The 23,924-nt window shown below is 37.7% G+C and overlaps 1 protein-coding gene across 8 annotated transcripts in view; it reads left to right on the top strand.

Moving 5' to 3' along the window:
- RBMS3 (RNA binding motif single stranded interacting protein 3) overlaps positions 1-23,924 on the top strand; it is a 706,233-nt gene that overhangs the window by 594,947 nt on the left and 87,362 nt on the right. For all 8 annotated transcript variants that reach the window (XM_040055262.2, XM_040055272.2, XM_040055279.2 and 5 more), the window contains one exon: positions 21,029-21,135. In XM_040055262.2, the coding sequence (XP_039911196.1) occupies positions 21,029-21,135 (107 nt within the window). The remainder of the gene's footprint in view (positions 1-21,028; positions 21,136-23,924) is intronic.

The raw sequence follows: 23,924 nt of genomic DNA, 5'->3' as shown, positions 1-23,924 counted from the left end.
TACAGAGGTGAAACAAATAGCAGTTGACTCCTGAATCATTCTGAATTTTGGTATAAATGTGTATATTTAAGTATGTGCAATGAATGTGTGTACTAACTTTATTTTTGTTGACTCCAGAGGGGATAGCAAATAGTTCTTTGTTCAACTTTAAAATTAAAGTTAGTCCCAAAGTACCAAAAGAATGGAAAAAAAAAACATTTTGTAAAATGTTTTATAACTTTTTTATTATTATTCTTTCATATGTTCAGATAAAACACAGATTCAGTGTTTTCATATCCAGAAGTTGTGCAGCACAATGTATTGCAGATGCACAAAAGTGAAATGTTTTGATGAAAAAAAAAATGGAAACAAGTAAAAGAACTATCTTGGGTGAAAATGGGAAGAGAAATAATTCACAAAGAAAGTGTCAACAACAACAATTCTGAACTCCAACTACTTTGATCTAATTTTCATTTTGTCACTCAAAGCAGGAGAAGTCAAAGTCAAGGTTAAATATCTCTAGACGAGGGCACAATTTGCAGAACTCAGGAAGAGTTGCCAGCCTCTAAAGGAAGTGCTGATTTTTTTCTCCTTTAAAAATAAGAAGGAAACTTTTAAGTTGAAATAATAAGGAGAACTTAGAACAAGGACAGAAAAATCAAAAACAAACAGAAAACTTGGAACTAAACAAAAGTATGGTATTTTATTTTATTCCAGTGTATTTGTTTTTCTGTCCAAAGGGATGTGATTTTGTAGCATTTCTCTCTTGAATGAAAATCACAAAAATTTCCTTCCTCGTGATCAAACAATGAAACCTCATTATATTTCAGTGGTCCTGATGTGAGTTTGAACTACCTTTCATTTGGGCTTTAACACCTTTTCCTTGGTCCATCTTTCCTGTAAAATGTGCGTGTTTTTTCTTTTTCTTTTGATTTTCTTTTAATTTGTGTTGTATATATCTAGAATTAGAAGCATCTGAAAGTCCCTATCACAATTCTTCTCCTGGTGATCCACGCTGAAAACTCTGTTTGTGAAATCTCTATGCACAAACAATGTAACTCATCCGTTTTCTGGTAAAGAGCAATGCCAAATATTGTCTTATGTGTCCTCTGTTTCTAGCTTTGTACTCCAGCAGTAAATGCCTTGTTTGTTCCTTGTAGGGAAGCTAATACCATAAACTGCCTTGCATTCAAGACCATAATAATAGTGAGGGTGATGACGGAATGTTCAGCACACTATGCCATAGAATTATAGGAATAAAATGGTCCATTTATATCTTTAGGGTGGTTTTTCTTATTTTCCTTGTTTTTCACTTACATTATTCTGTGAATGTAATTGAGGTTATTGAAACATGAAGAAATTTTTAGTCAAGTTTTTCACTTTTGACTCATTGAGTGTTGTAATACTCAAGTCAACCAAGTAGGTAGTCAAGAAGTGTAATGGAAAATACAGTGACATCAAATGTGGAGTCATTCAGTGCAATACAGAAAACTGGACTGGTAAGGAATTTTATCAGAAGAATACACAGTGAGAACTGATATGAAATGCAGTAGAGCAAAGTTGTAAGGATAAAAGTTGTAAGGATTTTGTTAATTTGTCATGTGAAAGAGTATTGAAGAGCCCAGAATCTTCAAATACTTAACTCAGGAGAAATGGAGGAGTAAGTCAGAAGAGAGCATTGAGATGAATATCTCAATTTTTGCTTTTATGCTTTGAGTTTTGTATAACATATGCATTCTCATGGTATGCCAAGAATGGGAAGTTTTATTGTATCTAGATCTGCATTTATGTTCTGGCTATGTCTAAAATGCAGTATGCATATGTCAGAGCGCATGTACTTTGGAAATGAGACTAGTACTGGCAAACACTCTTAATTCCGTATTCTTGATTCCTTGCTTATTCTCAGTCCTGTGTTTGCATCCTTACTAAACAAGTAGTAAAAAATTAAAATGGCAACAATTGGAGGTGAGGAACAGTGGAACTGTTGTACCTTACACTCACCTTATTTTTGAAGTATAAATTATAAATGAAATAGCAGATGACATTATGTAAATTCATTCCTCTATCAGCAATTTTTGCCAAGTAGTGAAAATATAGTCAGATTGGTGCTTGGTGGATTTGCATAATTGCACATCTGAAAGACTTAAGTGGTAATAACCATTGTTAAATTACTTAGTAATATAATTTTTTTCTAATTCAAACTAAAGTTTCAACAACTACTAATTGAAGTGAATTAACTAGGCATGACTATTAAAAACAAACACAACCCATTTTCAATTTGATCTGTAACTTAAATCACATGATTGTTCCTTTTTTAATTTTTCTGGCTTTGTGCTTGTCACCCTTACCTTATGGAGTTTCTGGGGCCAATGTTCTCATGTTCATGTTGATGATCAGGAAAGCCACATTAACTCTTATGAGACGATCTGATGAGATCTATCTTTCAGGAAACAATTTTTAGCCATGTGTTTTGCTGGGATTGGAAATGAAGATTGCATTGTAGTGATATGCAGCAAGGTTGTTATTAGCAGACTGAGTATACCCCTGGGATTCTCTCATATGGACTGAGTGGGAGCACTTTACATTATGTTATAGTCTTGCACCCCTGGACATTTTTCTTATTCAGGGTGCTTTCTTAATTTTGAAGGAACAGGGAAGACTGTAGAAAAAAGGAAGGTGGGTTTAGAGGAGGCAGCCGTGCCTGGGGTCACTATGCCTGAATCACGTGTCAGACACCTAGCACAGTAAATTGAAGCCCCTTCCCTTAGGGTGGAACCTATGGCATTTTCCTCCTTTTGTTTAATACAATAATGCAAGAAAGGCAAATACTGAGAATGTTGCCGCTGGTGGATCATTGAGATCCATGTCATGGAAGTCCATTCATATAAATGAATGCAGCCCACTTTAAATGCTAGAGTTCAGATAGGTCAGAAGCCATAGAAATTGCATTATGTATGGGAGAGGCCTTACAGACTTTCTGTATGTCGTATGCCAACAAAAAGAGCAGGTGTTGCATTTGGGAAAGAGAGGACCAAGAAGCAGAAGATTAGTAATAGAAAAAAGCAGATGGATAATTTTTATTCTGCTTGAAAAACACTTTTGCAGCAGGATTTTCTTTCTCAAAACTTCTTCATTCAAAATCCAAAGTTTTCTTTCTGACAAGAAATTTCAGTTTCTGAGTATAACTTGCATATATTCTCTAGAATCGTTAATATAGACAGTAGAGAAGAACTGTAGCCATCCCAGCATGTGGAAAAAAGAAAATATTTTTTGAAATCTGGATTCCTTCCGAACCTTAGACCCGCAAAGGCAGGAGCTATGTGAGTGCACCATGAATGCATGCAAAGGAGGAGAAATCACTCAATGCCTTCTTACCAACATTTATTATTTTAAGAAGATGAGTGGCTAAAGCAGAAGATGGCAAAAGTTTTAGAGCTGTGTTGAGATATGCGCTCTGTGTGATTCTAGTTAATTATTCCTATCACATTGCATAGGTTATGTATTTATGAAATATCCCGGCAGACACGGCAACTGAGTTAAACCTATTAACAGTGAATCTTGTGAGAATCCCTACAGCTTGCCATCGCTCAGTATCAGGCATTAAGATTGAATATAGGCATCCACGCAGAAGATTACAGTCTCTCTAGAACTGACCCCAGAGACGGAGACAGGCAAGTCATCATCAGGCACAGAATTCTGCTCAGAATAATTGCCTATTTGCTCTGCATTTGAGCTCTATTCCTTGAGCTTAAATCTCTTGCACATCTAGTTAGAACTTGCAGAATTAATATCAGGTTTCCCATCACCTCACTTATTACTTTTGTCAGTGGAATTCAAGGAGAAGAGTCAAAAACATGTTTTTTAGAGGCTATTTCTTAAGGACTTCTGTTTTTCCGTTTTGTTTAAATAGAAACCTGTCCGTTAGCATGTCAGGTTATTTCTTTTGGCTACACTGGAAAGGACATCTGAATAAATTGCCATTTTGCAATACAGGTATTGTTGCTTGGAGATCATTATTGTGTTATCCTTTTTAACCAGAGCCACACCTTGGGGTGAAAAAAATAGAGAAGTCTTTAGAATGGGAAGAATAGGTTAAACAGCAGATTGGATGTGTTCTCTTTAGTCTTCTCTTTCAGAAGGTTTCTTCTATTCTGACTCTTGGAGCACGGGAGCAATCTTTTGAATAGTACAGCAATACAAAAATGTATTTAATTTGTTTAATGCAGTGCTAGGAAATCTTGGTAAGTCTTTGTAAGAAATGGTGATGTACGGATGGCATATTGAGAATCTTCACTGGAAAAAATGTTTTGTCTCCCTCCTAGTCACATAGGATTCCAGCAAAGGACACAAAAAGCTATTCTCCTTTAAACTTTTAAGTAGTTTTCTTTAGAAAGACAACCTGCATTCTCATGCACTTACGAATGGAGTAGTGGGTGGACCTGCAGTGCCATAAGACCAGTAATCACAAGGTCCTGCTGTCTTCAACAGAGTTATATTGGCTGAGGAAAACTAAAAAAAGCAGTGTAATTCTTCATACAGATAAAATTTGTGTTAATTAGTTCAATCCCAAAGATACACTCAGAACAATTGCTACTACAACCTGCTTTGTTCCAAAGAGTGTAAATGCTGTTATAACAAATAAATTACTGGACTCTCTTAGTCACTGCCACTGACTCACTACTTCCCTTAACACTGAGATTTTTTCACTGTTTTGTGCACACTCATACATATATCCCTGAAGTTTTAGCTGTTATTTCCTCTTCAATGTTATAAAAATGTAAAATATATATTTTTTCTTAATGATTGTCTCTGTGATCTCACTAATCAATAATTAGCTAATATACCTTGCAATGCAGTAACCATGCCAGCTAATAGCTTGACAGAAAAACATCTGTTCTTATGCTGAACCCCTTGTTTTGTCCTCACTTGCCTGTTTTCATGTAGCAGATTTTTTTTAAAGGTTAGCATACATAAAATTATTATTAATTTCTGTTAAAATTTTGGAACCCTCTTGAAGAGAATGCATGTGAAGGAGTTCAACGTGATAAAGAACAGTTAAAAATATGGGTTGATTTTACTTCTCTGCTATCATTGATCTTGGCTTTGTAATTGTTTTAAAATATCGTTCTGTATATTATCAAGGTGAGGAAGCTTCAGATCATGCAAAAATCTTCTGGAAAAAAGATTTTATATCGGAATTGCAAATAAAATGAAAAGTAATGAGAAAAAAATTAAGTTAAAAGGCCAGAAAACACATTAGAAACTGTATGTTTGTGTATTGTCTAGCAAATCAAATGTCAAGGGAAGACATTTGTGAAATAATTATCAATCATTTAAAACAAAAAGGAAGCAAACAACAGAAGCCTTATTTTTCATACTGCAGAGAGTAAATCCAGGCTGCTAAATCCATCAATAATTCAATAATATGGCATTATTCTGATTTTAAAAGATAGTTGCACTGTCAAAAGGTTTGCTGGGAAACCTCCCCACCACAACACCGTTTTCTGCTCAGAGGTAGATCATTGTTGCTGAAGTGAGAGGTTTCATTTCACACATGAAGATGAGACCATTGAAATGATGTCCACCAGAGCTGGCAGCACCATAATATGCAAATTGAACAATGTTGAGAGTAAATGTGGAGTGAGACCTGGGGATAGATGTAGGCCTTCCCAACAGCAAACTTAGCTTTGAAGAGAGAATATTAGTTGTGAAGCAGCAAGACAATAAATGCAGGGAAGAGAATGAATGCACTGTTTTCCCTTCAAGTTTCTCCTGTGATTTAGTTTTCTGCATGCTGTTCTCTAAGACCCTAGGATCTTGAATTTCATCTTTACTTATGCCTTACACTGTTTGACATTGGGACATAGTAGGAAAATCACAGAGGTTTATGAAGGTAGGTAAAACTGGGATAACCAACTGTACCTTGCTGTTCCTGAAATCAGGCTTCAAAACTTCTTGAATACAAACAGGAACAAGTCTATATTTAATTACAGAAAAAATTATTACATACAAATTTACTTCTGTCTTTGCAGTAGCATCATCTTTGACTTCACATGAAGATGACAGGGCCGTGAGCACAACCTCTTAGGTGACATTGCCCTCTAGGGATATAGATAGGAGTGTGAGCCTGGAATAACTAAATATTGCAGTGAATAAAGAGATTTGTTTGAAGCTTTAGATAACTGCACATTGACTGTTCTGGTGTTCCGTATTTGATAACTTTCTACAGATACCTGATAAGTACCTGATATGTACATGCACACGTTATGTGCAAACATGTATAGAGAAATGTGTGTGTCCATAACTGCTTCCTGTCCTTATTATCATTACAAGCTCAGTTTAAATGAGTGCTGTAGATCAGGCTGCCTTTTGATAAAGCACTTCAATGAGTTGATGGTGGCATTGCAAACTTGGATTGGTGAAAGATTTTTCCTGACATAAGCTGAGAAGTAGTGCAGCTAGTCAGAACTCTTAGAGAAGGGTTAATTTGTGAGTAAATACTGCACAGCAACTCAGAAGGTCTGTACTCAGTGACTGTGACACTGGACAACTTGCACTATCCCCATGCTGTACCTCATCCCTTTGTGAAACAAAGGAAATGCTTCACTGCCTACCGGGAAAATTAAATCATTAGTGCTTGTAAGGTGTTTGCAAACAAAGTCAGTGATAAGCGCTGTGAGAAACCCCCACCTTATTTAGTATGCAAAAGGTGGCAGCAGAAGTTACCTTGAAGGAGCATGGCATGACCCTGCTTGAGAACTATGTGGGCATGCTTGTACCCTAATCCTGCAGCACTAGAACATAATATGAGTAGTTCTGTTTGTATGAGAAGGCTTTCTACAAGAGTGTTACAAAGCGGGAATAAAAGATACAGGATTAAACCTGGAATAATTCTATGCTCATTTTATATACTATGTAAACACAGTGAAAACTGATAATAAAAGTAAGCTAGTTTGGTCTAAGTTGACCATTTCAAATAAATACATTTTTCTTCTGTACTACAAAACAAGTCCTCCTGAAGCAAACATGCAGTGTTATTCTGTTTGGCACATAGACACCCTTAAACAAAAACTTTTACCTAAATGTGCTTTCATCTTTGCTTATCCACTAGCAAAAGCAGTCTGTTGCAAACGGGCTGTGCTGAGGCCTGGGTCACTGTGTTTTCATCTGATGTCACATGTGCTTGTATTTCAGTCCAAGTAATGTATTCTGTCCCGGCTAGTTAAAAACCCCATGCATATACAGTGTAGCCAACCAGTAAGTTTCTGGGGAATCTCATATGACTCTGTCCCTCTGAATGCATGGTTTGATAGATCCGCATTAATCATATGGCACATGTCCCAGTGGTCCAGATCTTAGGGCACCTCAGACAGAGGTGGAGACAAAGAAATCTTACATTTTTCATCTCCTGCTCCACCACCAAGTCCATGCTGGCCATTTCAATGCAGCTTTCTCCACCCTTGCCATAGAGTCTAAGAGTCACTGGTTATCAGTATGAGAAGCTTGTCCTTCTCAATTCAGAGCTGAGCTACAGAGCCTGAGACTTTGTTCTTCACACTGGTAACACCCCAACAAGCAGAACTGCACTGCATAGAAATAACAAATGTGGCTTAATGACAGCTCTTTTATCTTTGTTACTCCTTTTAGGATCAACAATCAAACAAAATCACATTTTTGAATAAAATCTAGGATTCCATTTTTCTTCTCCTCCACACTTCTGTTAAGGGCATAAAAGCACTTTCTACCAGGATTTATTGTTACAACCGAGTCAGATAAAGCAGTGCAGTATTACACTATTGTGTTAATTCAGTAGCATCAATGATGTCAATCTGTTGTGGTTCTTTAGCTGGAAATTTTATTTGTGAGCAGATCCTAGATGAAGTATTTGGAGAATATTTAATAATTTGGATAATATTCATATTTTCCTTATTCAGTCTTTACCTCACCCTTCAGTTCCTCATTCCTCTTCTCACCATACTCAGGTCTGGGATTTTTCTTCTGTTTCTGAACAGAAAAAAAAATTTCTGATCGGAAAGCATTCTCAAAAAGGTTTTCCCCTCTCACTTCATTTGCTTGTCTCTAGCCAGGTTTCAAAGTTCAGTACTAACCTGCCTTTTCATGAAAAGGGAAAGCCATGGCATCTCTGCTAGGCCTGCCGCATTGCTTCAAGTAGAAAAGTTGTTGCCCTTTAATTCTTACTCTACTGTGTTGTCCTCGAGTTTTATTAGCAACCTGTTCTAGACTTTGTTTTCTGTCTCCAGGGAAATACTACATTGTAAGCAATAAACCGGGTAAAAATGAAAAAAGAAAAGAAAAGAGAAAAGAAGTAAGGAAACTGAGAGCCAGATTAACATCTCTTTTAACAGTAGAATGAAAAATAGACTCATGTTTGCAATGAAGTCTTCTTAAGCTGGTGGAAATTACAACCCAGAGGTCATGCACATAGTCACTGGCAGCAGAATGTTGTCACTCCCTGCTGGCTGATTCATGAAATAATTTGCTGTGAAGAAAATTGCTGCTTCACATCAGCTGGAAAGAGCTTTTGCCAGACCAGACTTTGATACTGCTGTTGAGTTACAGTCACGCTTTGAATAGAGTTGCACACAGACTCATCATGCCAGCATGGCTGCATCCACGTGCCTGTAAGCAACTATCACTATTTCTCATAATGTCATTTATCTGGAGAAGAAGTCCTTGCTTTTTCATCATTCATGTAGTCATCTCTAATTTTATCTTCTATTTTATCTATTTTATCTGGCATGTAAGTGTTGGCTCATCTGTAGAGTTTTCAGATAAGCTTTTGAACTGACTTTGATAACAGAGCCCTGGTACTTTTGTTTAGAGGAGACTCAGTAGTCTTCCCCAGTTTCTCTAGTGGTTTGATGCCAAACAATTGCCCTGAGACCATCCACAGCCTTAACGGGTTCCTCACAATGCAACAGAACAGGTCTTCCTCTTCTGTTTTCAGATAAAACTACATATTTTATAAACTTCTGTCATTCTGTTTGCAGTAGGCAGTGACATTTAGGCAGCCATTTCTGCTAGAATTTTCTTTTTGCTGCAGTCTCTGTGAAGTGTTTGTGAAGGCCCCTGTTGTCATCCAGAAATGGAGGACATGAGTTGCATTGGCTTTTCAGTAAAGCTGGAACATTTTGAAGGGCAATTCAGAAACGTTGCTCTCCCTTCTTTTACTATTTTTCCATTCATTCTGTTTGTTGAAACGCATTAATTGGGTTTATATTGTGTTTCATTTTTATATTGGGGTTTGTAATGTTTTCCTATTGTTTCCCCTATCCCTCACACTGGAATGTAACCCAACTCTGTTCCGCTCCCACCTTATCCCTAATTGGGCAGTGGCTTGTCCCTGCCTCTGGGCCCATCCCCCCTGGGAAAAGGCCCCGGGACGGGCGGAGCCGGGATCACTCTTGCTCCGGCATGGACGGGAAAAGAGCTAAAACTATCTCCTGGGCAAATAAAGCAATATTCCCGCCCCCCGCCCCCCCCCTCTCACCCGGACAAAGAGCAGGCTCTTTCCTTTTGCCATCAGCAGTTGTCTGGTCTCATAAAGAAACTACACATCTCTAAAGTGTTTTTCTTTGCATATTTCTATACCTTTCTTTCCTTTTCACATATTCCTCCTTGTTGTGCTTGCCTCTCTCATGTTCTGATTATTCCAGTATTTTTACTGGAGTAAAGGGCGGATTTTTTCCTTTGTCATCCTTAGCATTGAAATCCTACTCTTTTTGTAATTTTTGTGCGCATAGCAAAGTAGGATCTAGTATGACCTTCATAAAATCTCTGAGCAATATATTACAACATTAAAGATAGTCTATCACTCAGTCTCTAATGTGTAAGTTTGCTTCCTTGTCTACCCTCAGCTGAGAGCTCAGCAATTGAAAATTTCAGAAGGGTTAAGTGTTCTCTGTTTAATATTCTAGGATATTGTCTCAGATGATAATAAAAGATTTTTAAGCTGCAAGGGATAGAATTTTCTTTATGTCATAGCACATTAGATTTAGTATCAGTATCATCAACACATTTTGAAAAGAGCTAAGAAGTATGAGTAAGATCTTCCATTGTCTTGAGAAAAGATTATAATTTCACTTTTTTGTCTTTCCCTTGGATAAAGTGTCATCATAAATGGGTGACTTAGTGGAAAATTCCCAGTGAATCCACTGTGCAGTTCTCTGTCATGGAAACCACAGGTACAGCTGTGCCTTGAAGGCAGAGGCTTACTTCAGGCTGGTGCAAAGCCTCTATGTCCTGACAGGAGCTCCAGGTGGTCTTGTGCTGCAGGGCCTTTCTGCCTTCCTGCCCTTCAAGGAAATGGGAGTTACTGAGCATTTTTTTTCCCAAGGCCTTATCTTCCTTTTCTTGCACATAAGTGCCTGTGCCACGTCTGCTCCCTACCTTCAGGTGCTTGGTGGTGGGGGCAGGAGCCATTCAGCACAGTTACTACCCAAAAATGTCTGTCTTTCAGACTCAGGGCTTAGAAGTCACCAGGTGGAAGAGCCAGTGCATCAGACTGGAGCTGCAAGGGGTATTGATGTGTCCCATGGGTGCTGTATAGTTTGCAGTCCTTGTTCTGAGCTACTGCTCACCCTTTCTTCTGGGGAACGAAGTGTAAGGGGTATCAGCACCCTTACTTATGTATTGTTTCCAAGGTATTCCCTTCTTCCCTTTGGGCCCATTTATGGAAGAAGACGGAGAGAGCACACAGTGAGGTTTTGTGGTGCACAAATTATTCTGTCCAAGGTGTTTACCATGACTTGGTTATTCTCTACCGCAGCAAAATGAACTCCTGCCTTTAAGAATCAGTCAGTCACTGTTTTTTTAAATGGTTTCTGCTTTGGAACTTATACCCAGCCCTGGTTTTGTCACAGTCAGGGTCAAAACCACTTTTTAAAGTTATTCCTGCATTGAAGTGAGAAAGCCGGTAATGCTATCTGTTAGCTCTTATAACTTTCAGTGAATGCAGGAGAAAGGCAATAAATTAAACAAACAAAAAAATCCCTTCAGATTTTCCTTCTTTCTCAGACTAATGGCAAAATGATATGGCTGAGCTGTGTTTTAGATTATCAGTGGTTGGAGTTTTTGCTGCTGCACCCAGCAGTTGTTATTAGAATGTGTGTTAATTAGAACTGATTTAAATAAAAGGATTTTCACTAGGCAGTCTGAGAAAAAAGGTCTGAATATTGCTGAATATTTTAAAAATTTTTTAACAGATTGATAGCTGGTTAAAATTTAGCTTTATTTTTACATTTACACTGGAATATTTCATGCATCTGCAATAATCATTACTTTGAGAAATAGATTCTTTCAACTCAGATATCAAGAAGGTCATGTTCCTACTTTGACACAGGGCACCTTTACCCAAACCAAATATTTTTTGATTGTACTTTCTACTGCTACTCTTTAACAGGCTGTGAGTAGAGCTGCAAATAGTGTAGCATTATATATATAGCGCCCCCCCTTTTTTTTTTTTTTTTTTTTTTACATTACAGTGGGCATTCACAAAGACACAACAAACGTGTCTTCCCCTAACCAGGAAAAAGAAAAAAAGTATTATTAGAACACATATATATGGATTAAATAGGCTAATGGTCATAACTGAAGCTTTTTTCCTTTTTCTCCTCATGCAGTATAACCCTGCATAAGCTCTTCTGGACATTAACAGTGTACATGTGTTGGAGTGTAAGCAGGGAATCCCAAAACTAAACTTCAATTGTTAAAAAATAAATGTGTATGTACAGTAATTACCATTATGCTGGTGGAAAGAAATCATTACATTGATATGAGATGTTTGTCCTGGTTTCCCTGTTTATACTGAAAACATGTTTGAAGAGGTTTTTTTGTGTTAGTTGGTGTTAGTTCTAGGAGTGTCATACAGAGGAATATGTGATGGTAATGTTCTGGTTTATCTAAATAAATACAAAGTAAAAACTAATACAGAACATAATAAAATCAAATTTATAATAAATAGATTCCATACTAGATATTAAAGTAATGCTTAAACAGCTACATGAAATAACCTTTTATGAACAGAACCAGAATTAATTATTTGTACAGCATAAATTCCAATAATTTTATCTCTGGACTGTCAGTGCAAATAAGTCTTTCTCAGTGGGAATAGCAAAGTCTCTGTGATAACAATATTTGTTTCTGAGAATAGTAAAAATAGATTTTATAGCAGAAGCAGAGAACTATTGTTTTGCAAAGCAAAAGCTTTGGATAAAAGCTTTGCATTCATTCTTTTCTTCTGAGACTACTAAAGAGAACACTGAAAAAGTAAAAGGGGTGACCACAGAAGCCAGTAGGGTCACCCATTACTAGGGATTCATTTTATTTCCATTAGAGGGGAACTAGAAAGCATCTCACACTATTTGTACCTGACTCTCCATTATAAATTACATGATACATTATAAATTACAGTACATGAGATCATTTAAAAATCACTCAGCCTTTCAGATGAAGCCAACTCTGTTGCTGTTCCTTAATAATTGAACAGTAAGAAATACAAGATCTCCATTTTCATTCAACCAAAGTAACTTATGAGATGGGAGAGAAGAAAAAGGTATATGAAGTACAATCTTCCTAAAAGCTCACAGGACAGTCTCAGAGAGGGATTTAAAGAGTGGTTTTGGATTCACATTTAGAGGGTCAGGCTTCCTCAGTGAGCTTCTACCTGCAGATTGAAGTCCTGGGACCCCACACAGCTGGTGTATCAACCACAGTCGGTTCAAGGGCACCAGTATGGAGCACATTCATGAGGCAGGGTACTACTGGTTTAAAAATGTGATACAACTCAAACCTCTCTCAAGTTCACTGCCTCAGTGTACAAATTTTCAGCTTTAATGCTTCTCTGGGATGATGAGCAGTCGCAGTAAGAACACAGCATAACCTCACTGTGTAACTTTTTTTTCCTGAAAACTGGTTCTGATGACAGACTAGCCATTGTCTTCGCGCTCTTTGCATGTTGCCAATGTGAAGGGATTGCAGCTTTAAGTTTAAAGACCAAAAAAAAAGCATGAAAACAAAGTTTGTAAGATCAACTGCTGTCATATTTACTTCCAGTTCAAGTCATAGCCTAGAAGCCAACCTATTGAAGGTATTGAAAGTGTTCTCATCAACTTCACTAGATCTTGGGATCCTGGGTTGGATATTGTTTGCCTGATCTCTGTTAGTTCCTTGACACACTCAGCAGAAGTGTGTGTCTGTGTGGCAAATCATGCATGGTCTAGAAATTTATGATAAAAGACACATAAAGGTTTTAAAATGCTTTTTTTAAATATAGGAATATATCTTAAATTTGGAATTTTTTTCATTTTATTTGGAGGAATCAGCTCCTGCCCATCATGTAGTCTAATGAGCATCTGATGCACTAAGTCAATAGCACAAAACTGTACAAGCAGTCCTTCTGGGTTTTTTGTTTTGTTTTGTTTTTGTTTGTTTTTTTTTCCTTTTAACTATGTGTCGGAATCCTAGACAATAATTAGTTTTTGCAAAATCTATACAAAACCATAAAAATATATTTTTAGTTGTTTGGTTTGGTTTGTTTTGAAAAACTGTTCACAGTTGTCAGCTCTTGTCAGTAGGAAGGAACTCTTGGTAGGGAACCATTGTATTATCGTAAATCTTTATTCTACTGATTACTTTCATAGTTTCCAGAAGAGCTACATAGACTCTTCTTTCTTCAATGTCTTGCTTAGTTATTCTGGCAAGATAGAAAAACAGGGAAGTTCGGGCACATAAGTTCTGCACAAAAATTCTTCAGACAGGGGAAGGTGGGTGGGTTTCTTAAGCATTCATCTTTTAACAGTGACGATTGAGGAACTCATAGGCTTTCCTTATTTAACATTAATTAACAGTTCAATACTTATTTATTATCTCACAGAAAATATGTGTAGTGATTCCAATGACTTGTAACAAATGCTCCTCTTCAAAACACGAGACCGTCTCACTTCTTTTGTACAGGGCTTTTCCAATGAGGCATGAATCCAAGGGAGTCTATCAAGTTGGTTTTTGGAGGAGATATTAACCCAGCTGAATTCCATGTTTTGCAATTAGAGTTGGCACATTAAAAGAATATGTCCTAAATTTCAGTTTGTAGCAGATCCTATTGGAAAGGCATGAAAAAAAAAAAAAAAAACCACAACAAAAAAACAATGGGTTTAAGCATAGGTCTGTGAAATGATTTCTTTAGTTGGTTTGGTTGCACAGTCATTCATTAAGAGGATCTACTCTTTTGCTAGAGAGACTCTTGGAGAAATTTTTAAAATTGCAAAATAAACCACTCCTTCCACTTCCTTTTCATCCAGTGGTTAAAGGTTGTGAAGAGCTGTCACAGCACTGGGTACAAAGGATGAACTACAACTGGAATTTTTCAGCATTATGCTGGGGACCTCCAATAGGGCAGAACTTTTCTGTATCATCAAGTTTGAGGAGACTGATTTCTCTGGCAATACTCATAGCCCTGAGTCTGCTCTTGTTCACGCTTACGTCAAATTTAAATCTGGGCTCAGTAGAGAGGCTTTGGGTTTACTGAGAATGTCTAATTTCTGTGAGCTCTGACTCAGGCCTCTTGTTTAAAATAAAGGCAGAATCCAATGCTAAAGTGCAGTATATTTTATAATTATTTAATAGTTAATAAAATTAAGTAATAAAATTCCAAGTTCTATTCTGGATTTGCTCCCCATGCATTCATTCCCTCCAACAGAGATCAGCACTAGAGTTGTTTGAGAAATGGAGTTTGGTAAAATAGAAATAGACCATCATATTACAACATTTCAGCACACTTTTAATACTGTATCTCAGTGCTGCTATTTTGATAGATTTAGCTTTCAATACCATATCGAAGCATCTGTTTCTATAACCTTTACAACAGTTCCTCCTTATCAGCAGATTGGAACGGAGCACTTTAATAGGCCTGAATCAGGCGCTCTCAGTCCGCCCTTCCATTGAAAATTTAAAAAGGAAAATAGTTTAAAAAAAAAAAAAACCATGGAGTGTAAAATTAATGTTGTAGTATCTTTTAGAAAGGTGACTCTGGTTTCTAGTCTGCTCTAGCAAATATTTATGGACATTTTGGCAACAATATGATTAAGCAGAAGTTTTCCATGTCGTAGCTTGAGTGTTTAGATTGATTGCAACATAATCTGCTCTACATTTCCAAGTTGGCATGCTGTTTCTCCAACATACACACACATATGGTACTTGTTCCACCTACTCTAAGTCATTTCTGTTTCACAGGATAGAAGTCTTAACTTTGTGCTTAACACATTATTTCTTTCTGAGATTTATTTTTCTTTTATAATGTGTTCTTGCTCGTTAGAAATAGTTATTTTACAAAAAGATTAAATGATTGCTTCCCATTTCTTAAGACAAAGAGATGAACAAGATACAATTTCTCAAAATAAATAACTTGCTTTTTCTTCTTTACCCAAATAGATGTTTGCTCTATATTTTTTCACATTGGTGTCCTTTTCTATTAGCTGTTCCCCCAATTCCTATAATTATGTTGTAAAAGTAGTGTGTTCTAAAAACTAAAATGCAATGGTAACTCATTGTTTTGCTTTCATAATCATCTGTATAAATCCAATTAATGTCATGTAGTTAAGTTTAACTAAAATACAGGATAAATCTGAAAAGATGGTGAAGGGCCTTTAGAGGAAGCCAAATGTGGAGTGGCTGAGATCACTTGGTCTGTTCAGCCTGGAGGAGATGAGACTGAGGAAAGACCTCATCACAGTCATCACAACTTCTCTGTGTAGGAATGTGGAGGGGCAGACACTGATCTCTTCTCTGTGGTGACCAGTGACAGGACCCAAGAGAATGGCCTGAAGCTGAGTTGGGGGAGGTCTAGTCTGGGCATTAGGAAAAGATTTCTCATCCAGCAGGTGGTTGGGCACTGGAGCAGCTCCCCAGAGAAGTGATCACAGCACCAAGCCTAACAGAGCTCAAGAAGCATTCGAGCAACACTCTCATGTTCATGGTGGGACTCTTGAGGCTGTTCTGTGCAGGACCAGGAGTTGGACTTTGGTGATCCTAATGGGTCCTTTCCAAATCAGGACATTCTATGATTCTATGAAATATGCTGTTATGTGTCGACCTCTGTTAAAAGCTCACTCTTGTAAATTGGAGTCTCTCCTGTGACATCACATCCTGTATCATGGACTTCTAGGACGAAATCTCTTACTCCGTCCTTTAACAACTCCATGCAGGATAGGATGAAGTGGTTATTTGCCATGTTATTTATGGTCTCCTTACTCAGCTAACACTTTGTCCTTACATGTCCTTTTCTGTCACGTACCATCTTTTGTAATTCTTCATCTTTATTTCCCAAGACCAGAATAGCTATGGTGTTGTTTTATAATCTTCCTTGAAGTTTGGGTTTTGTTTATTTATGACTTTGGGAAGAAAAAGTACTGTGTGGCAAGTCTTTCCTAGAAGCCAGTGGACTCACTAGAGCAGAGAGTGACTATTGATGGGGTCTTGGAACTCTACATTTTCAAAGCTTACAACAGCAAAATTCATTTTGTAAATAAGCTCTTCAGGCTCTGTAAATACCATAGTCCTGCTGGTTGCATCCATCTGAGCCCAGATATTAAATCAAGACTTAAACTTGCTCTGTCCTGCCTTGCTCTACAGCTTCTGTGTCTCTCATGTTTCCCTGTGAAATATTGCCTCCTTACAAAATGGCTTTGATGTTACCATAAAGTGAAGTTTTTCTTAGAGACTACAAATGTTTGATCTGTAACAGACAAAGAGGTTGATTCTTCCATGGGTGTTTCAATCAGATGTTCTGTGTGATTTGCATGTGAAAATGTTACCAAAATACTTAAAATTTGGAAGTCAGTTAGGAATTAAAATAGTTATCAGAACTTGGTCAGTATGAATGCTTGGTCTAATTGTGAACCCAGTTATTACTGTGCACAGTTTTTTATTGCGGAGGAGGATTTTCCAAGGCTGCAAAAGAAATTAATCCAACTTTCTCATTAAAATATACTTTGAAAAAGATCATTAATTGTGCACTGACCATTCATTGTCATACCAATGACTTTCTAATTATTTTTCTTCACATTAACAAAATAGAAGTGGCTAAAGACCCACGCGAATGCTCACAATGCACATGGCTGTTTTTACTGAAAATGTTGCTTTCATGGTTGCAAAAAATGAGAAGAAGAGATTAACTCTTCCTGACATGCTGAGAAATACTCTGTCTTCAAAAATATTCATAGTAAAAGCAGCTAAAATACATAAAAATATCCTGTTACTGCTTTTTGTATATGTTATTCTTGCAATTGCTGGACAGATGATGCTATATGGCAGTGGGGAACAAGCTTTTCTCAGTAACTCTTAACACAGTAAAAGTTTCAGAGCACCTGAAATAATGAAAAAGACTCACCAAATGCAAATGACAGCTTTCATCTTCTTTTATGAAGCACATGCTCATGAATATATACATTCTTGCACATGTAGGAGCTCAACTGTATCTGCCTTCCGATGAATGAAAGAATACGGAAATTATGTATTCAGAATTAGTTAGAAGTTTACTTTATTTTCTTGAATTCTCCAATTTAATTGAAATTCTCTTCCTGAGCTGGAACATTTCTTAGAGACTGCCAGATTCGAGAAGGGGGCACTGTTAGCCCTTCTCCTTCCCTTCAGAATTTTTTGTGCTATTTAAGTACCAGTGTTGCTTTTGGTGATACTAACAGCCTTTTGGCAGTTCTGTGCTGTTTGTCTGCACAATCTGTCCATCTAAAGTAGCAGAGCATGAGAAGCTGATCTCCTGAGGGAACTCCAACAATATCGACAGGCTTGATTGACATAAAACCACTCTCTCTCTTTCACCTCCACTGAACTCTTAGAGTAAATTCAGGGCCTGACTGAAGTGAGATAGGGTTTTAGTCACTGACTTCCATGGGAACAGAATTTGAACACTAGCAGCTACTGCCCTCTCCTAAGGCAGCCCTGAATATCTTGGCAAATGCTGTTTAGAAGCACTATCAATTTGATCCCACTTCGTTCTCAAGACTCAAGGCCAAGTTCAGTGCTATTTATGTCTTATTAACTAGAGAAGGCTTTGGATGGGAACTGCAACAACCTTTTAAATCTTTGCCTTGAAAAATGGGTTATGGCTTAATGAACCTTGTTCAGGTTAAAGCTGTTATTTATTCTTGATATTTGTTGTTTGTTGCTGTCAGGTAGAAGTCAATGAAGGAGCAGTGCCTTCTATCTTGAAGAGTTTATCATGGAATGGAATAGCCTGAAATTTGTTTCAAGTGAATCAATTCTTGCTTTTTTTACGGGAAAATAGCAATAGTAGATTTTCCAGATATGCTTCAAAATACCACATATGCTTAAAACTTAGAGGATGTCAAGAACCATACAAAAAGATCTGCTTATCATTTCAAAATGTGAACATCTACAGATATCCAAATTACATTTTCTATTAAGTCAGCAGTACAAAAGGTGAGAGAAGAGGCAGAGACACAGGCATTTATTTTCAGTCCATGTGTTCATATAGAGGAAAAAGAGAAAAGTAAAAATGCAGTCCATAAATTGAAGACTGTCTACATGGAATGGAAAAGAAATGAAACAGGAGTTTAAAATATTTTGTTTTGAAATTTTTACTTCTTTTGATGTAGGTCAACACAGACTGATTTCATCCACTGAATTACCCTCAGTTCGTTGTAGAGGAATATAATCTCCCACGCAGAAACTTGCCTGTGCAGAACATAGTCCTTTTCCACCTTCTTTCCTATATTTCCTAAATATCTATACAATATTCTTTCACATTTTTTCTAGATGGGGTCAGTAAAGTTGTTTGGTAGCTTTGTTTGATCTCAATCAAGTTTAGGAAGCCTAATTAACAAATTAACAAAAAACTAATTAACAAATAAGAGGTGCTCAGATGGTAATGCTGGAGAGGGGAATTCCGGAGATGGTAACAACTTCCTATTTGTGGTTGGCTAATACAGAGAGGGAGGATGTGTAGAGTGTAGATTTCCTAGCTTGTTAAACCACATCACAGTACATAGGCTAATACCACATGTGTTCATTAGCAGATGATCAGGGCATGTGTAAATATCCACTGTGCAGATGGTTTTCTCATGGTCCTACTAATGGCATCGTATGTTGCTTGGTAGTTGTTCAGTGCTTAAAACAAAAACCTTTTGAAGCTTCAGATGTGATGTTTAATGGGTCTTTCTCTAATGCTAGCTTAGCACTTGCTCCTCCCTCACAATCACATCAAATGAACTCTAAGTAACCACTCTGAAATCGTGCAGCATCTGGCCATGGAGTAAAACCAGTGAATGCATAGGGCAGTCAGCCCTATAGAGTCTCTCCATCTGCAGAAAGAATCTCCATAGCCGCCTGGATGCTTTTAAACCTTCATTATTTTAAATTTAAAATGGTTGGCTGAGAATTGCTTCTAGAAAAATCTGATACAGTAATCAAAGTTGGAGGTGGGGAAGGACCTCTGGGGTCACACAGTCAAGCTTTCTGCCAATAATGCATTGTTTCCTGCAGTTCAGTTTCTAGTGACCTTGGAAATTACTAGCCTAGTAAAATGGTAATGAAAAAACAAAGCTGCTATAGTTTCAGAAGTAGCCAAAGTGATGCTGTCCCAATGCAAAATTGTGGGTTTGATGTGAGATTCTCTCTGTGCATTGTTTCCTGGTTTCAGTTTTTAAGTAATCACAGTTCTAGTCTACAATTTCTGACTCATTTTGAAATGGCTATAATCAGGAGGTTGATGGAGTATAGCTTTTTTTAATACCACATGAACTTGCCCCTTAACCAAATAATTATTTTTATTACAAATAAATAAGTCAACAACTCGATTAGCCCCTCTACACAAAAAATTTACTTTGTGTCTCTGTAGTTGTATTCTTTCAACATTTGTAGCCTCCCAGAAACAGGAAATGGGAAGGAAGAAACCCCAGATTTCTTAGTTTTTCCATCAGAACTCTTGGTTAGTTAATTACAGATTTATCATGCCTGGGAATTCAAAAATTTCCTGAAAAGACTCAGATGTGACACATGATTTTTAGGTTTCTTTCAAACAGGCACTGTTTGAAAGAAATCTAAAATATTGGTTTACTTCTCTGCTGATGCAGGCAATAAAGCACAACCCTAACATACACATAAGTGGGTAGAATTAGGCACCCCTTTTAAGGATGAGGCAGGAGAGACAAGCTCCCACCAGCAGAGTAATTAAAGTTTTGGTTAAAAAAATATTTTAGGAGGCTGTCAAAAGCTGGGTAGTTGGGAAAGAGACCCCCAAGACACCACGTTCCCTTCCTGTTGTGCCCGTTTGATGTGTGTTAATTTCTTCTCTAGGGGGCCCTATTGTTGGCCGCCTCTTGGGGCATGCAGCACTGTGATTATCCTTTCTTCCTGAGACTCTGTCCCACCCCCCCATGCCCCCCCCCCCCCCCAACTATTGTATTCACACACTCCGGATCTCACTTGGAGAGGGAAAGGGTTTTCTCTGCTGCCAACTTGCTTAAAAGAGGAGTTAAGAGGAAAAGAAAGCTGATTGGACTGGGCTTGGCAGAAGTCTTCACTTTATTCTGTTTAGTCAGATTTTTAAAGGACTGGATGTTGAGAAACACCAAAATAGTGAGAACACTGATTCCGTAAACAGGTTCTTACAAAGTTTTTACAATTAAAAACAGAGAGCTGCTTTAGTTAAGCAGTGTTTATCCTTGCACTAATGCTGGTTGTGAATACGTGTCTAACTTAGCTGGAACTAATGCCTGACTATACTGTTCCACTACAGCAACTTAACATTCTGCGTAGGCCGATTATTTTTTTCAACAATATTTCCTAAATTCTTTTAAGGGCTGCCAGTATATATTTTTTGAAGCTTAGTTAATAAGAACAGCTGCCAGTGGAGTCAAGGCTAAAAGAGGCAAAAAATATCTGCAGAAGGCAAGATTTTACTTCAAAAGATCAGTATTACAAAGCACTACTGTTGCTGGTATAATCACTTTCTTTGGGGGGGATGCTAATATAGACTGGGTTCTTGTCTTCACAGCCCCCACTGAGCCTTTGCTGTGCAAATTTGCTGATGGAGGGCAAAAGAAGCGCCAGAATCAAAGCAAATACACACAGAATGGAAGGCCGTGGCCCAGAGAAGGAGAGGTAAGTGCCACATAGCAATTATTTTCCTGGGGTTTGGCAGAAGTCGGCGATAGACCTGGAGGTCTACCTTTCAGGCTGTGAGGAAATCAGATTGCACACAAAATGCAATAGTTCCGTATGAAAAAAGCTATGTAAGCAGTGGGGAGATGGAGGTTTATGATAATGTGCAGGAAAGGAGAATTTCCGAGCTTGGTGTGGAACTGTGCGCAGCCTGGTCCCACTGTGAGTGATCTGCAGGCAGACCTGAGCCAGGGATTCACTTGCTGGTGAGCAATCAGCACCCAAGGCATGCCTTTTACAAACCGAATCAATTAACACTGAAGCAACTCAACAGTGTTATTTCCTCCATCTAGTTCCTGGTGGTAAAATATCCTTAGGGAATATGAGAACTGTTCTAAAAGAGAGAGATATGCAGCCAGATGTAGGATCCATGTTAGTTTTCTGAGAGCTTATCTTAGCTGAGCTCTTTATTCTGTTCCAGACAAAGCAATTTACAGTAGCCTCAGCTGCGTCATGTATACATTTTAAAATAAAGTAATGTAATGGTTGCTCTCTGCTCTGATGCAAGTAGTCTGTAAACTGGACTTTCTTTTCTGTGTTCTTTTATGTGAAATTACTCTAAATGAAGGTGAGATAAGAAAGGCTGGTTTTGATTCTTCAAGAGTTGTTTACTGGTTTTGGATTTTATTATCAAAAAGTGACTTGAATAAATAAGGTAGATCTGATCACCTTGCCTTCTTATGCATGGTGTTAGCTATGAGGGCTGAAGGACTTTGCAAGTATTTCTATCCTAAACAACTATTCTGCATACTGTTTATGACTGAGCCTTTAAGGAAAAAAAACCTATTGGACTCAATTGTGCTCCTCTAGAATACAAGTTGGAGGGGGAAGGTGTCTATTTTTTTGAGGGGGGTTAGTGTTGCAATGTTTCCTTCAATTTTACAAGGCAAACTAAAAAAAGAGAACATTATTCTCTGTTTCTGAGTTATATGTTTCTAAAGTATTTCTGCTTTTTGGTAACTACTTGATTTTTCTAGCTGATAATTTTCAGGCCATTAGTTTATGACATATATGCTCTAGCACTATTGGTGAGCTCCTAAAACAAACAGAAAGGCCTTGTGAAAGTGTATAAATTTCCCCCACCATCCCATGGTTGTTCTACACTGTTCCAGCAGCAAAGGGTCCATTTTTAGCTCTGTGGGCTGAAAATCCCAGCATGGCAGACACGTTTGCTACAGGACATTGCAGAAGTCTCCAAAGGCTCATTGCAGAATCTTATACCATATGTCTCAAAAACTGGAATTATCTTCTCAGGAGCCATTATGGTTTGTCATATTAGGGATCTACTGAGGAACAAGTGCCCAAGAAGTACTTCAACCAATAGACTCAGGTCAGCCTATACAGAGCTTGAAAAACAAAGATCTATGTGTAGGAGACAATAATAAACCCTCAATAAGGTCAACAATCCATATTTTAAAGACCTCTAAATCCCTGTTTAAAAAGTAAATACCATCCTAGCTGTTATGTCCGCTGTTTTATACTTCCTTCAGTTAAAATCAATAATAAAAGAGAATATAAAGTTAAAGCCAGCAAGTCACCATTATGCCTGTGGCCTCAGGGCATCGGCTTATTGCACCTTGTGTAGTTCATTGGCTGCTACTGGAGTGGTGCCTATTGAGCTCAGTGATATCCTGGTGACCTCGAGGCAGGGTGTGGCTGGTGTGTTTGTAGTATCAACACTTAAAAACTGATTTTTAGTGCTGGAAGACATCATTCCTGGTTGTTGATCATCATTCCTTGTTGTTGATCATCATTTCTTGTTGTTGGTCACAGACAACCACCGAGCTGTTGTCATGGTATAATGTACAAACATGAGAAGATTGTAAAGATACGATCAGGCTAGATTTTCTCAGATTTTCTCTGTTTGCTAACATCTGGTTAATACCTTGAGCACATTGGATATTTACTGCCCAGAGCATCAAAGACAAGAATGCATGTTCTCTTTTAGGGTCCCTCATTTATTGAGTTTCTTCCTCACTGTTAATTTTCTTATTTCCAACATAAAATCTTTCTGTATAATTACTCTTATATTTCATATGCAATAAGGGTTTTCAAATTCTTTGTCTTTTAACGATCTTATTCTAAAAGCGATCTACCGTTCAGTTGTTCTTTAGGTAGCAGCACTTGAGTAACCTTCCTACAGTTATTTCCCAAAGTTTTAATTTCTTTTAATTTCTTTTTAAATGAACAAGTGGCAAGTAGTGAAAAATAACTGATCTATGACAAGTGTTATAGTTCTGATGACAAATGGGATCTGGAAATATTCCCTACACCTCTGCTTTTTCTTGGTTTCTTCCCCAAAGAAAAGTATTGAAACAGCATCCAAGAGATTACTCCCTTAGGGTTTCCACCCTGGCCAAATCCTATGGTATCTAGACCAAGATGTATTTTGGCTGCTGTTCAGATAAGCCTTTGCATTCTTGAATACTTTTGTGAAGGGCATTTCTAAAACATCTGAGGTTTAACCAGCATTAGCACTGAGAGTGCATAAGGATTGTTTCTTGGAAGGGCGGGTCCCAGAGAAATGGCAGCAACAGTTCTGCCACTGGCCTCAGACTTGAGCATGCAGAGTATGGACAGACAGCTGTGCCCAGTACACTGCTGTAGGGAGGGAATGGCAGGAGATTTAGTGGGGAAGAGCAGGTTTGCTGTAGTGTTATGTCTCTGGTCATGCTGTTCTCAGAGGTTTTGCTCTCTTTTATGAAGAGCTTCTATGGAATTTTGTAAGA

This window comes from Hirundo rustica, chromosome 1 (genome assembly GCF_015227805.2).
Source record: "Hirundo rustica isolate bHirRus1 chromosome 1, bHirRus1.pri.v3, whole genome shotgun sequence".
NCBI classification, from domain to species: Eukaryota; Metazoa; Chordata; class Aves; order Passeriformes; family Hirundinidae; genus Hirundo; species Hirundo rustica.
The sequence above is the reverse complement of the archived record's forward strand: the minus strand, read 5'-3'. Positions and strand labels throughout refer to the sequence as shown.